We start from the raw sequence: 24,910 nt of genomic DNA on the forward strand, positions 1-24,910 counted from the left end.
AAGTGTGTGTGTGTGTGTGTGTGTGTGGGGATGGGATATGTGCATGTGTTGTGTAGATGAGAAAATGACAGATAAAGAGGAACCAGGGCTTTGGTTTGCTGGGTTTTGGTGGTAAATACAGTACATTTTCAAATGAAGCCTTCCAGCTTCAAAATGAACACTGCAACCACATACAGAGGAAAATAAACTTTCTATCTGACTGTTAAATGCAGGCCCATTTACCTCTCGAGAGAGTTCACTGTAATTCTAATAACAGCTGTGTATATCCCACCGGACGCTAGTGCTAACTCAGCTATCGGACTTTTGCATAAAACATTAGCAACAAGCAGAGCATGTACCCGGACGCTGTGCAGATTCTAGCAGGGGATTACAATCATAAGGATTTAAAAGCAGTGCTCCCCAGTTTCCATCAGCATGTTAAGTGTGCTACTAGGGGAGACAACACTCTGGACAAGGTGTACTCGAACATCAAACAGGGCTACAGGGCCAGGCCACTACCAAACCTGGGCCAGTCCGACCATCTGTCCTTGCTTTTAATCCCTGCATATGCCCCCCTCAAGAAAACTGCCCCTAACATTACTAAGACTGTTACCATATGGCCAGAGGGGGCCTCCCAGCAGCTACAGGACTGCTTTGCTACGACCAACCGGGAGGTTTTTGAACATCAGGACCTGGACTTGTTCACGGACAGTGTACTGTGCTATATCAAGAACTGCATAGACACTGTCACAGTGGTCAAACACAGCCGGGTCTACCCCAACCAGAAGCCCTGGATGACCGGGGAGGTCAAGAAGCTACTGAGGGAGAGGAACACGGCCTTCAGGTCCGGCAACCGGGACCTCTACAGCACAGCCCGAGCCAACCTGAAGAGAGGCATCAAAGAGGCCAAAGCAGACTACAGGAGGAGGATCGAGAACCACCTGGACAGTAACAACAGCCGGCAGGTGTGGCGGGGCGTCCAGCAGCTCACCAACTACAAGACCAACCGTGGAGCTGCTGAAGGTGACCTTGCGTTGGCAGAGGAGCTGAACGTCTTCTTTGCTCGGTTCGAGGTCACAGCACCAGATGTAGCACAGCTACACCACACAGCTCACAGCAGCACAACCCTCACTCTTGAGGAACAGGAAGTGAGACGCACACTGCGGGCGGTGAACCCAAGGAAGGCGGCTGGTCCGGATGGCGTCCCAGGACGGGTGCTGAGGGAGTGTGCAGACCAGCTGGCTGGAGTCTTCACGAGGATCTTCAACCAATCCCTGGCCCAGTCCTCTGTTCCACCCTGCCTGAAGTCCTCCACCGTAGTCCCTCTGCCCAAAAAGCCACACATCACCAGCCTCAACGACTACAGACCAGTGGCACTCACTCCAGTGGTCATGAAGTGCTTCGAGAAACTGGTTCGCAGTCACATCACAGCAGCCCTGCCCCCCAGCCATGACTCCAACCAGTTTGCCTACAGAGCGAACAGATCCACGGGAGACGCAGTGGCAACAGCACTCCATGCTGCACTTTCACACCTGGAGCAGCAGGGGAGCTATGTGCGGATGCTCTTCGTGGACTACAGCTCGGCATTCAACACCATCCTGCCACACAAGCTGGCGGTCAAGCTGAGGGACCTCGGGCTCCCTGAGGCCACATGCAGGTGGATCAGCAGCTTTCTCTCTGGACGCAGACAGAGAGTCAGAGTGGGTCACCATACATCCACGGCCCTTAGCCTCAGCACTGGCTCCCCCCAGGGCTGTGTGTTGAGTCCCCTGCTTTACTCCCTCTACACACATGACTGCACCCCTGTCCATCACAGCAACACCATTGTGAAGTTTGCAGACGACACCACAGTGGTGGGGCTCATCTCCGGGGGGGATGAGTCCGCCTATAGAGAAGAGGTGGAGCGGCTGTTGGCTTGGTGCACAGCCAACAACCTTCTTCTCAATACTGCAAAAACAAAAGAACTCATAATAGACTACAGGAGGAAGAAGACTGTGGTCCCACCGCTGCTCATCAACGGGGACAGTGTGGAGAGGGTGGCAGACTTCTGCTACCTGGGAGTCCACATACAGGACAGTCTTTCCTGGAGCGTGAACACCTCTGAGCTACTAAAGAAGGCCCAGCAGAGACTGTACTTCCTGAGAATACTAAGGAGGAATAACATCACACAAAGACTGCTGGTGTCATTCTACTGAGCTTCCATTGAAAGCATACTCACCTACTGCATATGCATTTGGTACACCAGCAGTACAGTGGCTCAGAGAAAAACGCTCCAGAGGGTCATCAACACTGCTCAAATGACTGCCGGCTGCCCTCTCCCAGCATTGGAAGACCTACACAGATCCCATTGTCTTAAGAAAGCCCAGAACATCATTAGGGACACTTCACATCCTGGTCACCCCCTGTTTGTAATGCTGCCTTCAGGCAGACGATACAGAGCCATTGGTGCAAGGACAAATAGATTCAAACACAGTTTTTATCCAAATGCAATAGCCACTGTGAATGCTGCCAAAAAATAATGTGCACAATGTTTTAATGTTTTATGTAATGGGTGTATGCTCCTTTTAGCATTTTTAATATTTATTTTGATTTTAGCATATGTTTAATTTTATTTATTTTAGTACATTTTAATGTCTCAGGTATCTTTATTCTTATATATTCTAGTTATTTTAACACTCACTAGTCACTTTAATGCTAGGATTTTATTTATGTTGCACTGACTAGAAGCACTTTCAATCTCGTTGTACCTGTGACAATGACAATAAAGATCTATTCTATTCTATTCTATTCTATGGATGAGGCTGCAGCAAGAAAAACACATCTTTATAGCACAGATGTTAACTTTAAAGAGAAAAGGAGATAAAAATAGAGAGAGTAGGATGTCTGATTTGGTTTGTCTGAACTGGTATACATGTTGTCTCAGATCCTACACTGTACTGTGCTCTCACTCTGTGCAGTTTCTGCCTGTTTTAGTGGAGGGGCTTCGCCAATGAAACTGTATGTAGAGAAAGACTACTTTATTTCCCAATGGACAGCAAAAATTTTGTACAACTCATACATTTACACTATTTGGTAAGCAAGTACAAATTAACTTATTATTAATTTGCTGCAAAGGTCCTCCTGTAATGCAAGGAGTTATTAGTTAGTTATCTTGGGCAAATGAGTCACAATTTTGAGAAGCTAAAAGGTGTTCGAAAACTCATGGCACACTGCCCCATTGTCAGTGATGGTGAAAAATTATGTTACACCGATTAGGGCAGGGGGAGACCAACACTCTATTCCCACATTGAACTCAATTCCAGCACCACATGGCATGACAGATATGTGTGTTCTGTCCATGTGTGCGTGCTCAGGCTGGCTGTCTGGCAGTTCTAGTAAAAATCCAGATCGACTGACTGAGGCTTGTTGATGAAAAAAGTTATAGTATTGTTAGTTAAAGTATTGTTTTATGAGGATGTCATCATGTTATGCATTTTGTTGATGTTAAAACTAAATATAACACACATTTAGGACTGCTGAGTTGACATTATGCTGCATTGAACAGTCTCCAGTACAATTAATTTTTCAGACACGGAACGTGGAACATTGCTGGCTTCTGATGGTTATAGTCATTCAGACATGCACCCCTTTTAGGTTAATCTGATGGCAACACGTTGGTCTCATTTTTTAATAAACACTGTGTTCACTTTTACACAAAAGTAATGACTATAATCATACTGACTGGATCCAGTAACAAGACACTGAAGACACTGCCTCAAACTGTAAAATACAAAAGTGATATACAGTGGTATGAAAAAGTTTGGGCACCCTTGATCGTTTTCAGGATTTTCCTTTATAAATCATTGGTTGTTCGGATCAGCAATTTCAGTTAAATATATCATATAGCAGACAAACACAGTGATATTTGAGAAGTGAAATGAAGTTTATAGAATTAACAGAAAGTGTGCAATAATTACTTAAACAAAAGTAGGCAGTTGCATAAATTTGGGCACCACAACAGAAAAATTACATCAATATTTCGTAGATCCTCCTTTTGCAGAAATAACAGCCTCTAAACGCTTCCTATAGCTTCCAATGAGGGTCTGGAGTGTGGTTGAAGGTATTTTTGACCATTCTTCTTTACAAAACATCTCCAGTTCAGTCAGGTTTGATGGCTTTCGAGCATGGACAGCCCGCTTTAAATCACACCACAGATTTTCAATAATGTTCAGGTCTGGGGACTGAGATGGCCATTCCAGAACGTTGTAGTTGTTCCTCTGCATGAATGCCTTTGTAGAGTTTGAGCAGTGTTTGGGGTCGTTGTCTTGTTGAAGTATCCAGCCCCGGCGCAACTTCAACTTTGTCACTGATTCTTGAACATTGTTGGCAAAAAATCTGCTGATACTGACTGGAATCCATGCGACCTTCAACTCTTACAAGATTGCCAGTACCTGCACTGGCCACACAGCCCCACAGCATGATGGAACCGCCACCAAATTTTACTGTGGGTAGCAAGTGTTTGTCTTGGAATGCTGTGTTCTTCTTCCGCCATGCATACCGCCACTTGTTATGTCCAAATAACTCAATTTTACATTCATCAGTCCACAGGACCTTATTCCAAAAGGAAGCTGGCTTGTCCAAATGTGCTTTAGCATACCTCAAGCGACTCTGTTTGTGGCATGTGCGTAGAAAAGGCTTCCGCCGCATTACTCTCCCATACAGCATCTCCTTGTGCAAAGTGCGCTGAATAGTTGAACGATGCACAGTGACACCTTCTGCAGCAAGATCATGTTGTTGGTCTTTGGAGCTGGTCTGTGGGTTGAGTTTGACCGTTCTCACCATCCTTCGCCTCTGCTTCTCTGAGATTTTTCTTGGCCTGCCACTCCGGGCCTTAACTAGGACTGTGCCTGTGGTCTTCCATTTCCTCACTATGTTCCTCACAGTGGAAACTGACAGCTTAAATCTCTGAGCCAGCTTTTTGTATCCTTCCCCTAAACCATGATGTTGGACAATCTTTGTTTTCAGGTCATTTGAGAGTTGTTTTGAGGCTCCCATGGTGGCACTCCTCAGAGAAGATGCAAAAGGGAGAACAACTTGCTACTGGCCACCTGAAATACCCTTTCTCATGATTGGCTTCACCTGTGTATGTAGGTCAAGGGTCAGTGAGCTTACCAAACAAACTTTGTGTTCCAATAATTAGTGCTAAAGGTACTCAAATCAATAAAACAACAAGGGTGCCCAAATTTATGCACCTGTCCACTTTTGTTTAAGTAATTATTGCACACTTTCTGTTAAGCCTATAAACTTCATTTCACTTCTCAAATATCACTGTGTTTGTCTGCTATATGATATATTTAACTGAAATTGCTGATCCGAACAACCAATGATTTATAAAGGAAAATCCTGAAAACGATCAGGGGTGCCCAAACTTTTCATACCACTGTATATACAGGAATTGCAGTCCATTTACATAAACATAGTGTGAAATCTGCAACAGGACAATACAGCACACATAAGAGAAGGTGACATAATAAATTAGAAAACTCTCTCTGCATATTAATCTGACAGCATTCAGAAAGCGTTCAAACATGCATACCTACATACATCAGTTTAAAATTAACTGCATAAAACTTCAGTATAAGAATGTTTCAGGTTAATATAAATGCCTGCCTGGCATTTCACTTCCTTCAAACACAATTTCACAAAGAACAAGAGATTTTTTTCAAAGTATTACTTCTGAGCTCAAGAATCTACTTTAATGCCAACTTAATAATACTGCAACAATATGTTGTTGTTGTTGTTGAGGTTTTACATAAGCCCTCTCCCTGCACTCTGCACCTGACAAATAATTTGTCATCTTTGATCTTTGATGTAACTTTTAGATAATGCAAAATAATAACAAAAACAAACCCTAATCCATGTGCACGAATCAAAAACAAATGTACTCCTTCCAAGCTCAAGGTCAGCCAGTTTGTCCACTTAAAAAATGCTTGAACCAATGAGAAATATAAAAAAGACTGATACAGTGGTGACTGGAACTTGTTTGATCCATAACGATGGAAAGGAGGATGCACTGGATAGAGCCCATTGCACAGCAATCAGCTGATTCTCACTACTGGTGGCCCGTGAACAAAGAAACTGGCTCAAAACCGTGAATAAATGACTTCATTGAAGAAAGTTGATGAACTGTGAGCCAAGTGAAACATTAAGATACAATGTTTTAATTGAAATGCTGTTGGAAACAAAAGATGCTGATAAACTGTGAACGGATCAAAGAAAAATGATGTCTGAAGAGATTAAGACGAAGGGAAAAAGAGCTAAAAACTCTCCGCTGAGAGAGACTGGGTGCCTGCATGCGAGAAATGAATGAACTCAAATCAATGCTTGGAGACGGTGGAAACAGTATGGAACAATTAAAAGTGATGCTCAATGAATTACAGAATACTCATGCTGTTGCAAAAAAATGCTTTTGCCTGATATAATTAAGCAAAATTAGAGAGTGGACTAAGACTAAAATGGAGACATCTGAAAAATTCCTACAGGAAGTGGATTTATGGAAAACACCTTCTCTTGATCCTCAAATCCTTGTTGAGCCTCATGACGGTACTTCCAATGTGTCTAAACAATCCAAGAAATCCAAATGTTCAAAACAATCAAACAATTAAGTTCTTCTTCTATAAAAGAAGAGGGATGCTCTCGAGGCACGCATGTCTGCATTAAAAGAGAAGCATGCAGGAAAAAAACAAAACAAAACAAAACAAAACAAAAAAAAAACAGATTACAAGCAAAACTGGAAAGAATGGAACCGAAGGCGGACTAAAGGTTTTAGACAGGGCTCAGAAAGACAATCTGCAGTGTGTGGAAAAGATGCTATGAATGAATATATGGACAGTTACATGCAGATTGTCCACAACTGTGGATGATGTTAAATTCAAAGAAATGGAAATTCCTTAAACAACTCTTCAGAGATTATTGAATTAATCACATGCCTCTGAGCCAGCTCAAAATCATCAGCGGCAAACACAGAATCACCCAAAGAGTAACAGTTCTAAAGAATCCAGCTCAAGTAATCAAAGTATTAATCTGTTAAGTGTAATACAAAGACAAAGTGACATTGCAGATCTATTAATGCTGCATAACATACACATAACACATAAACAATCCTCACTTCCCTCTAGAAAAATCCCGGTGTTTGATGGGGATCCATTGATTTCTTATGATTTAAGAAATTACCATAACTTTAATAAACTATGAAACACTGAGCCAATTCAACTATATTACCAAGATTATTCACCATTTGCAACCACACCAGTGGTAACCAGTGCTGTCTCCCTCCTTCTCCATCTATTTTCAAGTTTCATTCATATCATCTGCATGGACAAAGAGATGCATCCATCAAATGCTCATGACGGGCATGTGCTCAAATAGGGATTAAACAAAAGCTGTTTTGTCAGTTTGTACTTATGTACTAATTAGAATTCGGACGAGGAAGTCTCCACAGGTAAAACAGATTTTCAGTCTGGGAGGTAACAGAAAAATATGTTCTCTGAGTCTATCAGATTAAAGAAGAAAGTGTTATTAACCAGCCAAAGTTGAATGATCAAAAATAACGACAAGTTTATGAAATTATGTGTCAAAATCAGGTAAAAATTAGCAGTGTTCTCAGCTCCAGGACTGTGGGGGCGTGTCTACGGAATGTGTGAAGCCACGCCCACTTGGCAGAGCAGAATACAATATGCAAATGTTATGGTAATGATCACGCGATCTCGTATTAGGACCGTAATAAGCACAATATGGATGCTACAGCTAGCAGTATTATTGGTGTTATTCAGCCCTCTATGTTTGAGCCACCACAGCCACCCCCACAGACAGCCTGAAATGTCTCTGAATCAGAGACTATCCAGGTAGATTCACAGACTGAACTCTGATAATCTACCTGTACGTGTGTTCTCACATTGTTTATTTCATGTACACAGCTTCTGAGTCCAACTCGCAATTTATGCCGGCAATTTATGCCGCAAAACATAATGACAGGAAGTCTCCTTTTAGGACCGCCCACAAAATCCTGGACTGAAAACTGGTGAAAAACTGTTTGAACCTCTAACTCCACATTTCAGTAATGTATCGTTCAAAGTCTTTTCACGTGTTTTCAGAAACTATTGTCCAACATATTTATTGTGTTTTGAAAGAAAACATGGAATTGTCTTTACATGGACTTTAAAAAGCTTGATGAATCCAGCAATGTTACAGTACTTATCCCATGTCTACCAGGACAACTGCGGCAGACTCACCGCTTGTGACTGTAAGCTGTGCGTGCGTCTGGGAGAGACGGAACTTTAGCAGAAACACATGAACAGCCAATCAGCTAACAGACGGGTGGACCCAGCGTGCGGAAACAGCCTATCATATCCCCGGATGTCACCAGTAACAGGCAAACAGCCAATCATTCAGCAGCTGTGTAGTTCGGTTGCAGTAGTTGCCATGTTGGTTTGTTTACGAGGGAGTAGCATGCAGTGAGAAGCCGAGAGGAGCATAGAGACGGTCGCTATATAAAGGAAACTGGCACCAGTAGTATAGTAATCCACAGGAGTATTGTCGTGTAGAATTTCTGGTATAGTAGGAACAGTTACGATTTGGCACCGTGGGGTACCGTGGGTATCGTGCAACTCTAGTTAGCAGTTTAACAACTTTTTTATATCTGCTTTTACACCTCAATAATCATACTGAACTCTCTGAATCCTTCTCATCTGCTGAAGTTTGAAAACTTCAAGAAAACTTCATTAGAAGTTTAAAAACTTTATAATACTAATCTTAACCACTTGAGGTTTCTGCCTTAAATTATGTTTTTTTCTTACCAATGGCACAAAGTACTTGCTCATGTTGTGCAATCTTGGGTAAGTAATATTATAAAGAGTACGGTCTAGACCTACTCTATATGTAAATGGTGAGGTGAGATAACCTCTGTTGTCTTGGCACTATATCAATAAGATGGAATTGAAATTGAATTGAGTTTGAGACCCAGAATAAAACAAGTCCATTTAGGGTTAGTTGCATGAACAGGGTGAATGACCACACTTTTAGAAACAGTGCTTCAGATGATACTGACTGGCTGACACCACAAAAGTCTGCAAACCTTGTCACAGAGCACAAAGACGAACCTGAGATTTTGGTTTGACAAAAAAATAGAAACACGTAATGAAATAAAAATTTCCATTGTTATCTTTTGCCTTCATTTCTAAACTACTTTATTCATTTTCTCCTTTCCTTAGTTTTTTTCCTTCCTATCATTGCATCCAATAATGTTTCAGCATAGCCTTTCTATTGCCCCAAAATCAATTCCTTCCTTCCTTCCTTCCTTCCTTCCTTACCTTGCCCAGGAGCTTGTTACTATTGTCCCAGTTCCTCTTTTCCAGGGATGGGGGCACCTGGTACACATCCTGCCCAGCTCCTGTCCCCCCAGGTGGTGCTGCTCCCTGCCCTGGACCGAGAGATGGAGGTACCTGGTAGATGTCCTGGCCAGGTAGCTGGTACTGTCTCTGGGCTAGAGCTGAGACTTTGCTGGGGGGTCCTGTTTGGGCCTGTGGTGGGGGTCCACTTGGGCCAGAGGGGACCTGATATAGACTTTGGGGATTTGATTTTAGGCCATGGGAGGGTGGCATCATGTAGACAGAGTCAGGGTTGGGCTGTGCAGGGCTGGGGGTGGAATAGGCTGGGTGCATAGATGTGTACTGAGATGAAGGAAGGGGCTTGTTGGTAAACCCAGGGGTAGAAGCAGTGATGGCAGCAGATGACGGGGCACATGGTTTGGCGTAAGCACTCTGAGGGGGGAGGGGCTGTGGCATCAGGGAGGCAGGACAGGAAGCAGCTGGATCTGGTGCGGAAGGCATGGCTTGCTGCTGCTTGCTGTCGTACATGCCAACCAGAATCTTGAGACGGTTGCCAGGGACAATGCCTTGGCGACCATGGAGGGAGCAGAGCCACCACCCATCCAATCCCTGCGTGTCACGCTCTAACACCGTCATGATGTCACCCTTGCGGAAGGACAGCTCATCTGGAGACTCTGCCACATTGTCATACAATGCCTTGGCCAACACGTTCTGTAGCAGAAGGATGACAGACAGAAACATTGAAGAAATATATTGTACATACTCAAATTGGTTTTAATAAAACAAGGCAACGTGTCATCCCCAACACTGCTTTGTATATCTGTTGCTCTATGGGTTATTGCTTTGTGGAACAAAGAGAACAACAGAGAGAGCAACGCAATGCAGAAATACAAAACAGGTTATTATATGGTTTACAGCCGTCTATTCAAAGTTTCTCTTTAAAATGTTGTAGGGACATGTGTACTGTCTCCTTAACACTTTTGTTCAAAATTCAAATCAAATATTTTTTAAAGATCTTCCTAAAGCCTGCCAGTTGTGAGTTGCTCCTTTACTTTCTACTTTGTGCAATGCATTTTTGGGTCAATGCTGTGGCAGCGGCTGTGGCTCAGGAGGTAGAGCGGGTAATAGATGGTCGAAGGTTTGAATACCGGCTCCTTTATTCTGCATGTCGAAGTGTCTTATGGCAAGATACTGAACCCCAAATTGCCCCTGAAGCGCCAGTGTGTGAATGCATATGAATGAGTGAATAAGATATGTAGTGTAAAAGCGCTTTGTATGGTCGGAAGACTAGAAAGGTGTTATGTAAGTACAGTCAATTTACCATAATTAATTTGTATAAATGACATGCATTGCCATGCAGCCAAATCAAATCAAATCAAATTTTATTTGTATAGCCCAAAGTCACCTGGCAGTCTAATCCTATGGCAGCATAGGAACTAAGGGACGACCAGAGCCAGCTCTAACTATAAGCTTTATCAAAAAGGAAAGTCTTAAGTCTACTCTTAAAGATGTTGACCGTGTCTGCCTCCTGAACCTAGAATTGAAGTTTGTTCCACAGAAGAGGAGCCTGATAGCTGAAAGCTCTGGCTCCCAGTCTACTTTTGGAAACCACAAGGAAACCAGCATCCTGCGAGCGCAGTGTTCTAGAGGGGTAGTAAGGTACTATGAGCTCTTTTAGATATGATGGTGCCTGACCATGAAGAGCATTATAAGTCAGAAGAAGAATTTTAAATTCTATTCTAGATTTAATAGGGAGCCAAAGCAAGGAAGCCAAAATGGGAGAGATGTGATCTCTGATCTTGGTTTCTGTCAGAACACGTGCAGCAGCATTCTGAATTAACTGCAAAGTCCAAAGAGGCTTATTGGAGCAGCCTGATAACAAAGAGTTACAACAGTCCAGCCTAAAGTTACAACCTAACTTATCCTTTTAACCTATATTGTGTGTATGTGTTGTTGTTGTTGTTATTGTTGTTTTCTTTTCCTGACAGTGGCAAAGTGTGGGATGACACATGGGAACCTGCGCAAGCTTATCTGTAAAACAGCCCACCACTGGTTGCAGAGTTGGCACCCAGTTCAAAGTTCAACATGTTGAAATTCACAATAGAAATAAAGTTAAAGTTCATCATAAAAGTTCAGAATAAAATATTGAATACACATTTCAGTCAGTGTCAGTCTCTGTTTCACTCTATAACTGGCTTAAGTACATAAAACATCTATGAATCCATTAGATCAATAATATCTCACGTAATGTGTTCACAGCTCTCGATATCTCACTATTGTGGTCTACTTCTCATTACACACATACACACACACACGGAAAAAAAAGAATAGAATCAAAATAGGACAATTAAATATTTGGCTGTGTAAGTACACAGTATAAGTAGGGTAGTAAAATATCAGTTTAGGAAGTCTATTGATATATATTGATCTATACTCAAATTTCAGACCCCTGCCTTAAAGCATTGATAAGTTAATCCCAAAAAGGTAGGTAGTAGGCCTCATTGAGTACAGAACGGCTGACCTCTGACCCTTCCCAAGGGGCCACGGGTACGAAACTCGGCACAGTGATTGTTGCCCACGTCCTGATACGCATACTCAAATTTCAGCCCCCTGCCTCAAAGCTTTGATGAGTTATCAGGAGATAGTGACCGGAAAAGAAGAGGGTCAGATTTGGGGGACTCACTAAAAAAACATGTCTTTTTGGCCGCCGCGCAGCAGCCTTTGACCCCAGGGGCCCCAGATTTGGAACAGAGGATCCCCCCGGGGCCCTGAATAATGAACCGGTGAAAAAAAAACCACAAGTCCAGTAGAATTTTTTTTGCCCCGTCTGGATTCCTGAGCATTGGGGTCCTGTCAGAATAATGCAGTCTTATACCCTCTGACCTGCGTGGAGGTTTTGGAGGACATGTGTTTCTACAAGTCGCACAGGTCTGAAATTTTAGTATGTTATTCAGGGGCATGAGATGAGCGGATAGATGTTGGTCTGGTCCACGTCGGCCCAGTACTTTTCGATGGGCGGGGCCGAGAAAGGACGCCGTTACACGAATCTGCGCCCTCGCTGCTGCCACAAAAATGTACCGAACTGCATGAAACTCACTGTGCTATTCTAAATGGAGGTCTGGGTCAGGCTCCCAAAGTCCCAACTCTGTAGACCTTCTAGAAAGCTAACTAGCTCTACAGTGATGGGATTGTGACAGGACCAAAAAATCCCAGCAGAAGGCTCCACGGCGTACGACATAGTCAAATTTCAGCTCCTACCTCAAAGCATTGTCAATTTATTCCCAAAAAGGTGTCCAGAACGGGTGAACTCTGACCTTTCCAAAGGGGGTACAGGGGTGAAAATAGGGGCCCTGATCAGACCCTGCGTCCTGATACACATACTCAGATTTCAGCCTCCTGCCTCAAAGCGCTGATGAGTTATTCACAAACCAAACAGGTGTTTTTAAGCCTGAACTACTAGGCCTCGTTAAGTACAGAACGGCTGACCTCTGACCCTCCTGAAGGGCGCATGGGTCTGAAACTCGACACCGTGGTCGACCATGCTGTCCCAATGCGCAGGTGCAGATTTCAGGCCCCTATCTCAAAGCGTTGATGAGTTATCAGGGGATATGGCCTTGACCTTGGGGTTTGAGCAGCCCAGAAAGCTTTCCATGAATAAAATTGTTACTGTATATGAATATATACACAGTACAGCTCCAGCGCAAACTGCACACAGGAAATTTCATTTGTCCTTCTCAAAAGGTCTGTTGACAACAAGCTCTGTCTAAAAACAGACATTATAAAAAGCACATTAAACAGAGAAGTGATTAACTTTTTATTTTATCAGTCATAATATCAATGGTGACACACACACAGTGTTTGTGCTGAGAAACGTTGAATGAACGTTCTCAGGCTAGAAGGAGAAAAAAACATACCGAGGGCCACAATGTGAAGCTATTTTATTGTTGAATTATCAGTGACACTTTGGCGTGTTTGTGCTGAGAAACGTTGATTATATTATTAAAAGAAATCTTTAACAACACGAGAAAAACACTTCCGGGCAGAGGGTCCTCGGTTGTCCAATCAGATTGTAGCTCGCAAATCGTCAGTGGACGAGCATTCTGGGTAGTGTAGGCTTTTCCGCTATCCAAAACATAGGAATAAAAGTTTATTTCTCAGGCTAGAAGGAGAAAAAAAACATACCGAGGGCCACAACATGAAGCTATTTTATTGTTGAATTATTAGTGACACTTTGGCGTGTTTGTGCTGAGAAACGTTGATGATATCATTAAAAGAAATCCTTGACATAGTGAGAAAAACAGTTCCGGGCAGAGGGTCCTCGGTTGTCCAATCAGATTGTAGCTTGCAGCGTCATGTATCGCTGTGGTCGGGTTATTATTGGAGTGAATGGACGGCTGGAGCTCTGCTCTGAGCGTCTCTTACCAGCGCAAACGGATTATACTGGAGTCAATGGACACCCAGAGCGTTTCATACAGACGCGGAAGGGTACCTTTTACGTCGGTATCAGACGCCAAGGGGCGTGACAAAGCGTCGGTATTTTACGCGTTGGGAATGAGAACGGGTTGTGTCTTTACAGCTTGCGCTAACGCTCTGCTGTCTCTGTCTGCCATTTTACACAGACAGGTTCAAATTAAGTGCCAAGAACTACTAAAATGGCCACTCGGCTTCTGCTGAAATGTGCCCTCAGGAGCAAGAGAGAGAAACGTTACTTCTGCCTTCCTCCAGAAAATTCAGAGTATATGAGGCTGAGGATGGGAGTTGCTGCCGCATATTCCGTGTCATGCCAAAACTATATGTCTGACAGCTTTGGCAGGCGAATGTGAGTGAGACAACAAATTTGCTACGTTTCTATGTATAATCGTGTCTGTAGTGGCTCATTTGAGGCCACGGTAGTCAATACGTTTTATTTTTTCACTGATCGTTCTCTCCCCTCTCCACTCTAGCGATGACATCACTCACTCTAGCTCTGGAAAGTTTCGCAATACACACACCCATTCATTTTTTGGCTTCGTTTTTGGCGATTTTTGGCAAAACCGTTTGCCAAAACTCTTAGAAAAGTCATAGCAATCGATTCCCGGTCGTTTTGATACCCGTTTTGTGTATGTGCGACAAAAACTCGCGGTGGATAACATATAGTGTGCGCTTTCAGGCACACTCAGTAAGAATAAGAATAAGCCCGAGAGGTTTTAAAGAGTGTGCTCCTTTAGGCACACTCAATAAGCGCGGTGGATAACATTATGTGCGCTTTCAGGCACACTCCAAGAATAAATAATAATAATATAATAATAATATAATAATAATAATAATAATAATAATAAGAAGAAGAAGAAGAAGAAGAAGAAGAAGAAGAAGAAGAAGAAGCGCGGTGGATAACATATAGTGTGCGCTTTCAGGCACACTCAATATTAATAAGTGCGGTGGATAACATATAGTGTGCGCCTTGCACGCACACTCAATAAGCGCGGTGGATAACATATAGTGTGTGCCTTGCACGCACACTCAAATAAGCCCGAGAGGTTTTAAAGAGTGTGCTCCTTCAGGCACACTCAATAAGCACGGTGGATAACATATAGTGTGCGCCTTGCACGCACACTCAATACGCGCGGTGGATAACATATAGTGTGCGCCTTGCACACACACTCAATAATAATAAGAATAAGCGCGGTGGATAACATATAGTGTGCGCTTTCAGGCACACTCAGTAAGAATAAGAATAAGCCCGAGAGGTTTTAAAGAGTGTGCTCCTTCAGGCACACTCAATAAGCGCGGTGGATAACATATAGTGTGCGCTTTCAGGCACACTCAATATTAATAAGTGCGGTTGATAACATATAGTGTGTGCCTTGCACGCACACTCAAATAAGCCCGAGAGGTTTTAAAGAGTGTGCTCCTTCAGGCACACTCAATAACAAGCCCGAGAGGTTTTAAAGAGTGTGCTCCTTCACGCACACTCAATAATAATAATAAGCGCGGTGGATAACATATAGTGTGCGCCTTGCACGCACACTCAATAATGTTCCCTAAAGGAAGCATATATAAACTGAATAGAAGTGGTCCTAGTACAGAACCTTGTGGGACTCCATGACAAACTTTGATATGCATGGAGGATTCATCATTGACATGAACAAACTGAGATCGATCTAATGAATACAACTTAAACCAGCTTAGGGCGGTTCCTTTGATGCCAATTTGATGTTCCAGTCTCTGTAAAAGAATTTGATGGTCAATGGTGTCAAATGCGGCACTAAGATCTAACAAGACAACTACAGAGATGAGTCCTTTGTCTGATGCCATTAGGAGGTCATTTGTAACTTTGACTAATGCGGTCTCTGTGCTATGATGCACTCTAAATCCTGACTGGAAATCCTCAAATAGACTATTGTTATGGAGAAAGTCACACAGCTGATTAGCTACAGCTTTCTTAAGTATCTTAGAGAGAAAGGGAAGGTTTAATATCGGTCTGTAATTGGCTAAGACCTCTGGGTCTAGAGTGGGCTTTTTAAGAAGAGGTTTAATTACAGCCACCTTAAAGGACTGTGGTACATATCCTGATAATAAAGACAGATTAATCATATCCAGTAAAGAATAACTAACTAGAGGTAAAACATCATTGAGCAGCCTGGTTGGGATGGTGTCTAAGAGACAGGTTGACGGCTTAGATGCAGAAATGATTAAAGTTATTTGATGAAGGTCGATGGGAGAAAAACAGTCCAAATACATATCAGGTTTTACAGCTGTTTCCAAACTTGCTATATCAGAATGCTGATCAATGCTTGGTGAGGGCAAGAGGTGATGGATTTTGTCTCTAATAGTTATAATTTTATCATTAAAAAAAGCTCATGAAGTCATTGCTACTTAGACCTAAAGGAAGAGATGGTTCAGCAGAGCTGTGATTCTCTGTTAACCTGGCTACAGTGCTGAAGAGAAACCTGGGGTTGTTCTTATTCTCCTCTATTAATGAAGAGTAGAAGGCTCCTCTGGCATTACGGAGAGCCTTCCTGTATGTTTTGAGATTATTTTACCAGACTAGACGAGATTATTCTAGTTTAGTGACACGCCATTTGCATTCAGATTTACGCTTGTCTTGTTTTAATTCTGGCTTTGAGTCTGCTGGCTATACCATAGTGCTAACCTCCTTTGTTTAATTGTCTTCTTTTTCAGAGGTGAAATAGAGTCTACAGTTGTCCGTAATGAGCCTGTAGTACTATCAACAAGATGATCTATTTGTGAGGGGCAAAAGGAAGCAGACAAGTCCTCTGTTACATTGAGAAATGACATTGAATTCAATGCTGAAGGAATCACTTCCTTCCATTTGGCTACAGCACTATCAGATAAACATCTGCTGTAGGAGTTTCTGCAGAAAGGCTTATAGTCCAGTAATATGAACTCAAAGGTTATTAAAAAATGGTCAGACAGAAGAGGATTCTGTGGAAAGACAATTAGATGATCAATTCCAATGCCGTATGAGAGAACTAGAAAAAATTCTAAAGAAATTTTGAGTGTGCGTGACTCTGGCCCGTCGTCCCCATGCATTATTACTGACACTGCTCAGCAAATTCAGTACTAGAAAAGAAATTTTGAGAGTGACGAGTGGGCTGTTGCTGGGGGTCTGTATTCAAAAAGCACACCTCAAACAGTCATTTTTAACATGTTTATTTAGACACAGGAGCAGCTAGCGCTTACATGCTAGCAATTAACATTAGCATGTTAGCATTAGCATGTTAACATTAGCATGTTAACGTTGATGCGCTAGCATTTAACATTAGCATGTTAGCATTAGCATGTTAACATTAGCGTGTTAACATTAGCATGTTAGCATTAGCATGTTAACATTGATACGCTAGCAGTTAGCATTAGCATGTTAGCATTAGCGTGTTAGCATTAGCGTGTTAACGCTGATGGGTTAGCAGTTAGCATGTTAACATTAGCATGTTAGCGTTGATGGGCTAGCAGTTAACATTAGCATGTTAGCATTACCATATTAACATTAGCATGTTAGCATTAGCATGTTAACGCTGATGCGCTAGCAATTACCATTGCATGATAACATTAACATGTTAACATTAGCATGTGAACGCTGATGCACTAGCAATTAACATTAGCATGTTGGCATTACCATGTTAACATTAGCATGTATTTAATTCCTAGTGGCTAATGGTAATTACCGTTAGCATGTTAACGAGCTAGCTGCTCTGCTGTCTCTGTCTGCCATTTTAGACAGACAAGTTCAAATTAAGTGCCAAGAACTACTAAAATGGCTGCCGCTCGGCTTCTGGTGGCCCCTCCCCCCTCTCTTCCTTCAAGCAGGCTAAGGTTGCCAAGCAACCAGGACCTAATCAGCAGCAGCTAATCTGCACCTGTTAGAATTAACATTAGCATGTTATTGCTGATGGGCTGACGGGTTAGCAATTAACATGATCATGTTAGTAATCAACATGTATTTAATTCCTAGTGGCTAATGTTAATTAGCACTAATTTTAGCATTGGTCGCTAATGTTTGCAAATAGCATGTCTTTACAGCTTGCGCTAACGCTCTGCTGTCTCTGTCTGCCATTTTACACAGACAGGTTCAAATTAAGTGACAAGAACTACTAAAATGGCCGCCGCTCAGCTTCTGGTGGCCCCTCCCCCCTCTTCTCCTTCAAGCAGGCTGAGGTTCTCTCCCCTCTCCACTCTAGCGATGACATCACTCACTCTAGCTCTGGAAAGTTCTCGCAATACACACCCATTAATTTTTTGGCTTCGTTGTTGGCGATGTTGCCGGTCGTTTTGATACCCGTTTTGTGTATGTGCGACAAAAACTCTGGGAGGAGTAGCGTGACAAAAAAAGGGCGTAAGAATAATAAGATGAAGAAGAAGAATAAGCGCGGTGGATAACATATAGTGTGCGCTTTCAGGCACACTCAATAATAAGCGCGGTGGATAACATATAGTGTGCGCCTTGCACGCACACTCAACAAGATCAAGAGTGTGGTTCAGACAATGAGTCGGTTTATTTACACTCTGACAGAAGCTGATTGAATCTAATAAAGAGATAAACGCAGTACTAAGACTATCATTGTGATTGTCCACATGAATGTTAAAATCACCTACAATAATTACTTTATCTGTTTTAAGGATCAAGCCTGATGCAAATTCTGCAAATTCAGATAAAAATTCAGAAAAAAAAGCTTGATATACTGTAACAAATAAAACTGGCTGCAATGTTTTCCAGGTTGGGTGAGTGAGGCTAAGAATAAGACTTTCAAATGAATTATAATTTAGTTTAGGTTTAGGATTTATTAATGGACTTGAGTCAAATATGGCTCTAACTCCACCACCTCGACCAGTACTTCGAGGAATATGAGTATTACAATGATTGGGAGGAGTGGATTCATTTAAGCTAACATATTCATCCTCCTGCAGCCAGGTTTCAGTGAGACAGAACAAGTCAATATCATAATCAGATATTAATTCATTGACTAAGAGAGCTTTAGATGACAAAGACCTGATATTCAGGAGTCCACATTTAATTATTTTATTTTGGACTGTTGGAGATGTTGATTTAATTTTTATTAAGTTATTACGATGAACTCCTCTTCTGTTTGTTTTATCTTTAAATAATGTAGGTGGACGGGGGACAGACACAGTCTCTATACTAAAAGACTGGGTAGGCAGCTGCTCTAATGGAGGCACAGAGAAGCGTGAAGACTGCAGCTCTGCTTCCTGGTCTCAACTCTGGGTTGTCACGGTTTTGGTTGACTAATAAACTTGGCCATGTTTCTAGATATGAGAGCTGCTCCATCCAAAGTGGGATAGATGCCGTCTCTCCTAATCGGACCAGCTTTTCCCCAGAAAGGTGTCCAATTGTCTATGAGGGCCCACATCGTTTGCTGGACACCACCTCGAAGCCAGCGGTGGAATGACGACATGCGGCTAAACATGTCATCACTGGTCACATTGGGGTGGGGTCCAGAGAAAACTACAGAATCCGACATTGTTTTGGCGTATTCACACACCGATGAAACATTAATTTTAGTGACCTCCGACTGGCCTAACTGGGTGTCATTACCGCCGGCGTGAATAACAATCTTACTGTATCTACGTTTATCTTTAGCCAGCAGTTTCAAAAAAGTCGATGTCGCCCACTCTGGCCCCCGGGATGCATTTAACTATGGCCCCCGGTGTCGCTAACTTCACGTTTCGGACTATGGAGCTGCCAATAACCAGAGGTGGCCTCTCAGCAGGTGTATCCCTGAGTAGGGAAAATCTGTGAAACGTGGAGCGGTTGGTGGTGTACCGTGGGCTTCAGTTTGGGGCTATGCCTCCTTCGAACAGTCACCCAGCCTCCCGGCTGCTCGGGAACTACCAGGGGACAGCAAGCTGAAGCTACCTGTGGTGGTACCGCACTGGCTAAGGGGACTGGCTAACTATCTGAGCTACTGACTGTTCAGTGGTGCGGTACTGTGCCTCTAACTCACTGACCCTCGCCTCCAAAGCTACCAATAAACTACATTTAATACAAGTACCGTTATCACTAAAGGAGGACGAGGAGTAACTGAACATGTGGCACACGGGACAGGAGAGAGCAGGAGAGGAGAGAGGAGGAGAGGAGAGAGCAGGAGAGGAGAGAGGAGCCATTGCTATCGCTAGGCTAGTAAGTGTGACTAACAGAAACTGGTGAAACTAGCAGATTGTGGTTACTAAAGTTAAGAGACCTGTTCATGCACAGACAGAACAAGTCTAAGGATAGTGCAGAGATAAGTAGATAATCGCTGTCCTGAAAAATATGCGAAAAACTGTTTAGGTGAGCAGAGCAGAGAGCACCTTGGCAGCAACACCGATAACCGGAAGTGACACAATACGCTTACCGTAAAGCATGTCGTACCATACCTACCGTACCAAACAGCAACCCAAAGAAAGGGCAAAGTACAAGGACACTGAACTGCTCTTACTGTTTGATCGTGGATTAAGTCTAATCTTCAGAACCAAGCATAAACCATAAAAGTAATTTAATAGTTAGCATAATTCATATTTAAACGGCATCTGATATGCAGTTTTCCGACATTTAGTGAACAGAAATGAGATCTTTGCATTAGAGTTGAGGACTGGCATAAATTATCACGTTGCCCACACAGCAACAGAAATTCACCCAGTACACAGCAGCACAATACACTTATACTTGGGTTTTAGAAGTTTTAAATAATAAATGATAGGAATTATAACATTTACCAACAGAAGCAGAACATATAGTTACTTGACATCTTCAGTAAAACAATCCTATCATGACTCAGTTTTAGTTGAATTCTACCATGACACATTCTGTGTGGAAACCCAGCATGCAAACAGAAACATCTCCCCTCAGTCTCTCTGGAACTCTTTCTAACTTAATCAATATTTGTCACCCACACCTGAACTTGACCTGCTCTCCTTCCACTCTGAGTTCCACTCCAACTAACACAGATTTGTAGAGCCTGTACTGGCCCTATGCCAGCCTTTTATCTCTCTCTGTTTCTCTCTCAAGCACAAATGCCTATTTAAATGAGGCCAAGTAATTGGCTTCCCTAGGATTATGGTCAGACCAGACTTTTCTTTCACTGCACTGAAGGCCTGTCATGACTGAAGGTCATGGCTGACGCTAATATAGTCACTTCAACAAATAGGTAAATTTAAGACACTAACATGTGGCCAGACCAAACATTCAAAACCATTTTAAATACTATGAATAACCTTTTTTTTTTTTTTAAATTAGACTAAATTTGGCAATAAAAGGTTTTAATATTTTAAGAAATATTCATCTTGAAAATGTAATCTACTTCTGTTTGCTGTCATCACATTTCTCATCTTTGAATCATTAACATTACTCCATGCTGTTTTTTCACATCTTTTTTTCAGTTTTCCCCAGCATGCTACCGTGTCTCTTTTATGCATTTAAAGATAACGGTGTTGCAGCTAGTTCCATAATGCTGCAATGCTGCAATATTGTCTTTTTCTTACTATTCTAGACTTGTTTCACAGTTATGATCCACAGCGGTCAGTGATATACATTCCTACAGTCATTCATTCATATGTGACTTATTTCTGAGTTAAAGTGCCTCTGGATTTCTCCTGTGTCAATAGAAGTGTAAGAAGAGGAAGAGATACTTATTAATCCCTCAAGGGGGAAATTCCTTTTCACAAAGGGCTCATAGACATGCAATGTGAAGAGAGATGGTGAAGTGATGGGCAGCCACTCAGAGCAGTGACCTGTGAGCAGTGGGGGGGTTTGGTGCCTTGCTAAGCTCCAGCTACCAGTCCACCTTCCATACTTTTGGTCCATACTGGACTTAAACTGGCCACCCTCCGGTTCCCAAGCCAAGTCTCTATGAACTGAGCTAGTATGTATGTACACACACTCTAGAGCAACTGCGAATCAGCTCTGTTTCATTTGTGAGTGCTGAGTGGATGATAAATATCCTACTCATATCAAGCTAAACCTGGAGGAGGATATTTTCACTCACATATACAGAATATAGAAATCCCCTTTAGTCCAGAGAAACAGGAAGTGTAATCATGATGATTCACACACCCTCCTGCTTGGACAATGAGTCAGTGACTTGACCCTGAGTTCTTAGGATCACCCTAAATAGGTTCTCATGCTCTCTCTATTTTTGTCTCTCCATGAATCCCACTCCTGTCCAACTAGCCCAGTTTAATGAGACCAAGTCATGTTATTAATATATAACTGTTAGTTTGTTATTTTATTTATTTATTTTTTAGGGTTGCCATTGAATATCTGGTAAAATTTATAATATGAACTTCATATATACACTTTTAAATGAAAAAGTAGTGCACTGAATTGAATGAGAGAGAGCTTTGGCCGAAAGACATAGTCAGTCAATGAGAGTTAAGGTTTTTTTTTTTTTTTTTTTTTTTTTTTAAAGGTTATTTTTCTAGCATTTTCAAGCTTCATTTTGATAGAGACAGCTGAAGAGTGACAAGAATGTGTGGAGAGAGAGATGGGGCAAAGGGCCGCAGGTCGGATTCGAATCTGCTGCAGCAAGTACTGAGCCTTTGTACATGGGGCAGATGTTCTACCAACTGAGCTAACCGACATCAGAGTTAAGGGTTTAAGCATAGTACCTAATATTTTGCACTTGGTCAATTTTAAAAGGTACTCTTTGGCAACATTAGTTAACCACTTAAAGTTCTAAATACACAGTTTCAACCCCAATAAGTTCTGAGGCTGGAAGCCCTCAGACATCCTTGTCTGTTAATCTGTTAAGTATGAAAAAGCCATCAAGTAGACACTTGTACATCCACTCTTGAGAGGCACTCTGGGAGTGTTGAGAAATGAGAACACTGTGGGAGCTAATCACATTACCCAGACCTCTCGGCATATATCTCGGCACACAACAGTCCCCAACAATGTGTTGTGACCATGACGAATGTTGCCAGGACAACCAGACACTGCTGAACAATGCCAAAACTATAATGGGGTCATCTGATCAGTGAGACAACAGAGGATGGAAGAGAGCAGAGGACTGACAAAAGAGGACCACATGTCCGGTGTAAAATTACGTATTTTGGGGGTCTCACACATGGACGTACGCATATGCCTCCACAGCGCCACCTAGGTGTGCGTTTTTGGAAGTGCCCCTCACCACGGTTTCGCCCACATGTACGAAACTTGGTGGGAGTATGTAACATGCCCAGACACACAAAAAAGTACGGCGTCCAATTTTTGTCAAATTTGGACTTTTCTGGTTTTGGCCTCATTTCCAGGGGTCGCATTTGAACAAACTCCTCCTAGGTATTTCATCCGATGTGCTTGAAACTTGGCGTGTGTGTTCTCAAGGCCTCGACAATGAAAAGTTATCAAAATCACAACTTTTCATCAGAGGCCGTGGCCGTGGCGGTGCGTCAAAGTCGACGCTGCCGATTTTTCCGAAAAAATCCCAGACTCCATTGACTTTTGGGCTGATTTTCGGCCAAAAGTGTACGGCTATCATATACTTTGTCAGAGCTGTCTGAAACTTGTTGGGGTTGTTAAGACCAGCATTATGCATTATCAGCCGAGTTGTACAACATGGCAGGACCTACAAAAAAGTCTCTTGGACCAATGAGCTACAATGAACAGGAAGCAAGATATTTAAGAATGAAAATCGCCATTTTCGGTGAATGAAAATCGCCATTTCCGGTGTTTCGGCCTGGTTGACAAGGGGTCATGTTTGAACGAACTCCTCCTAGGGATTTCATCCAATTCACTTTAAACTTGGTAGGTGTGTTCACATAGACTTCCTGAGTAAAAGTTATCAAAATTATGAATTTTGGTGAAACGGTGTGGGTGTGGCGCTTTATAAAAATAGCCATTTTTGCTGTTTCGGCCTGGTTGACAAGGGGTCATGTTTGAACGAACTCCTCCTAGGGATTGTATCCAATTCACTTAAAACTTGGTAGGAGTGTTCATATAGACTTCCTGAGTAAAAGTTATCAAAATTATTAATTTTGGAAAAACGGTGTTGGCGTGGCGATCCATAAAATTAATTCAAAGAAGAAATCGGCAGGAAGCACCTTTTCAGAGCTGTCTGAAACTTCTTGCGGTTATCAAGGTTATGTTATGCACATTACGACATGCGCACATTTCGACGTGCGCACATGTGCGAGAGCCCGACCATTACTGCTTGCAGCTTTAATTAGGGCCCGAGCACGCGGTGCGAGGCCCTATTGAATTTCCAATGTTTATTATTAGGGCCCGAGCACGCGGTGCGAGGCCCTATTGAATTTCGAATGTTTATTTATTTATTTTTAGGGCCCGAGCACGCGGTGCGAGGCCCTATTGAATTTCGAATGTTTATTATTATTTTTTGTACATTTTTATTAGGGCCCGAGCACAGCGAGGCCCTATTGTATTTCCAACGCTGAACGACGTTTAAGAGTAAATCGCATTTTCCACAGCCCATATCCCCCCCAAAACTCAGTGAGACAACAGAGGATGGAAGAGAGCAGAGGACTGACAAAAGAGGACCACATGTCAGGCGTAAAATTACGTATTTTGGAGGTCTCACACATGCACGCGCGCATACGCCTCCACAGCGCCACCTAGGTGCGCGTTTTTGCCGGTGCCCCTCGCCACGGTTTCGCCCACGTGCACGCAACTCGGTGGGAGTATGTAACATGCCCAGACGCACAAAAAAGTCTCTTGGTGCCCCGGGCGACAGTGAAGCGCACGGCGTCCAATTTTGCTCAGATTTGGCCTTTTCCCGTTTTTGCCTCATTTCCAGGGGTCGCATTTGAACGAACTCCTCCTAGGGATTTCATCCGATGTGCTTAAAACTTGCCGTGTGTGTTCTCAAGGCGTCCACAATGAAAAGTTATCAAATTCACAACTTTTTATCAGAGGGCGTGGCCGTGACGGTGCGTCAAAGTGGACGCTGTCGATTTTTTCACAAAAAAACAAGACTCCTTTGACTTTTGGGCTGATTTTCGGGCAAAAGTGTGCGGCTATCATATACTTTGTCAGAGCTGTCTGAAACTTATTGGGGTTGTTGAGAGCAATATTATGCACAATTCGGCTGCATAATTAATGAGGGGGCGGAGCAAAAGCG

General features: G+C 42.7%; 1 protein-coding gene across 2 annotated transcripts in view; it reads right to left on the minus strand.

The window, feature by feature from the left end:
- The window catches only part of bcar1 (BCAR1 scaffold protein, Cas family member), a 131,959-nt gene that overhangs the window by 59,836 nt on the left and 47,213 nt on the right, over window positions 1-24,910 (minus strand). For both annotated transcript variants that reach the window (XM_019270303.2, XM_019270304.2), the window contains exon 2: window positions 9,327-10,055. In XM_019270303.2, the coding sequence (XP_019125848.1) occupies window positions 9,327-10,055 (729 nt within the window). The remainder of the gene's footprint in view (window positions 1-9,326; window positions 10,056-24,910) is intronic.

The sequence above is a fragment of the Larimichthys crocea genome, chromosome XXI (genome assembly GCF_000972845.2).
Source record: "Larimichthys crocea isolate SSNF chromosome XXI, L_crocea_2.0, whole genome shotgun sequence".
NCBI lineage: Eukaryota > Metazoa > Chordata > Actinopteri > Sciaenidae > Larimichthys > Larimichthys crocea.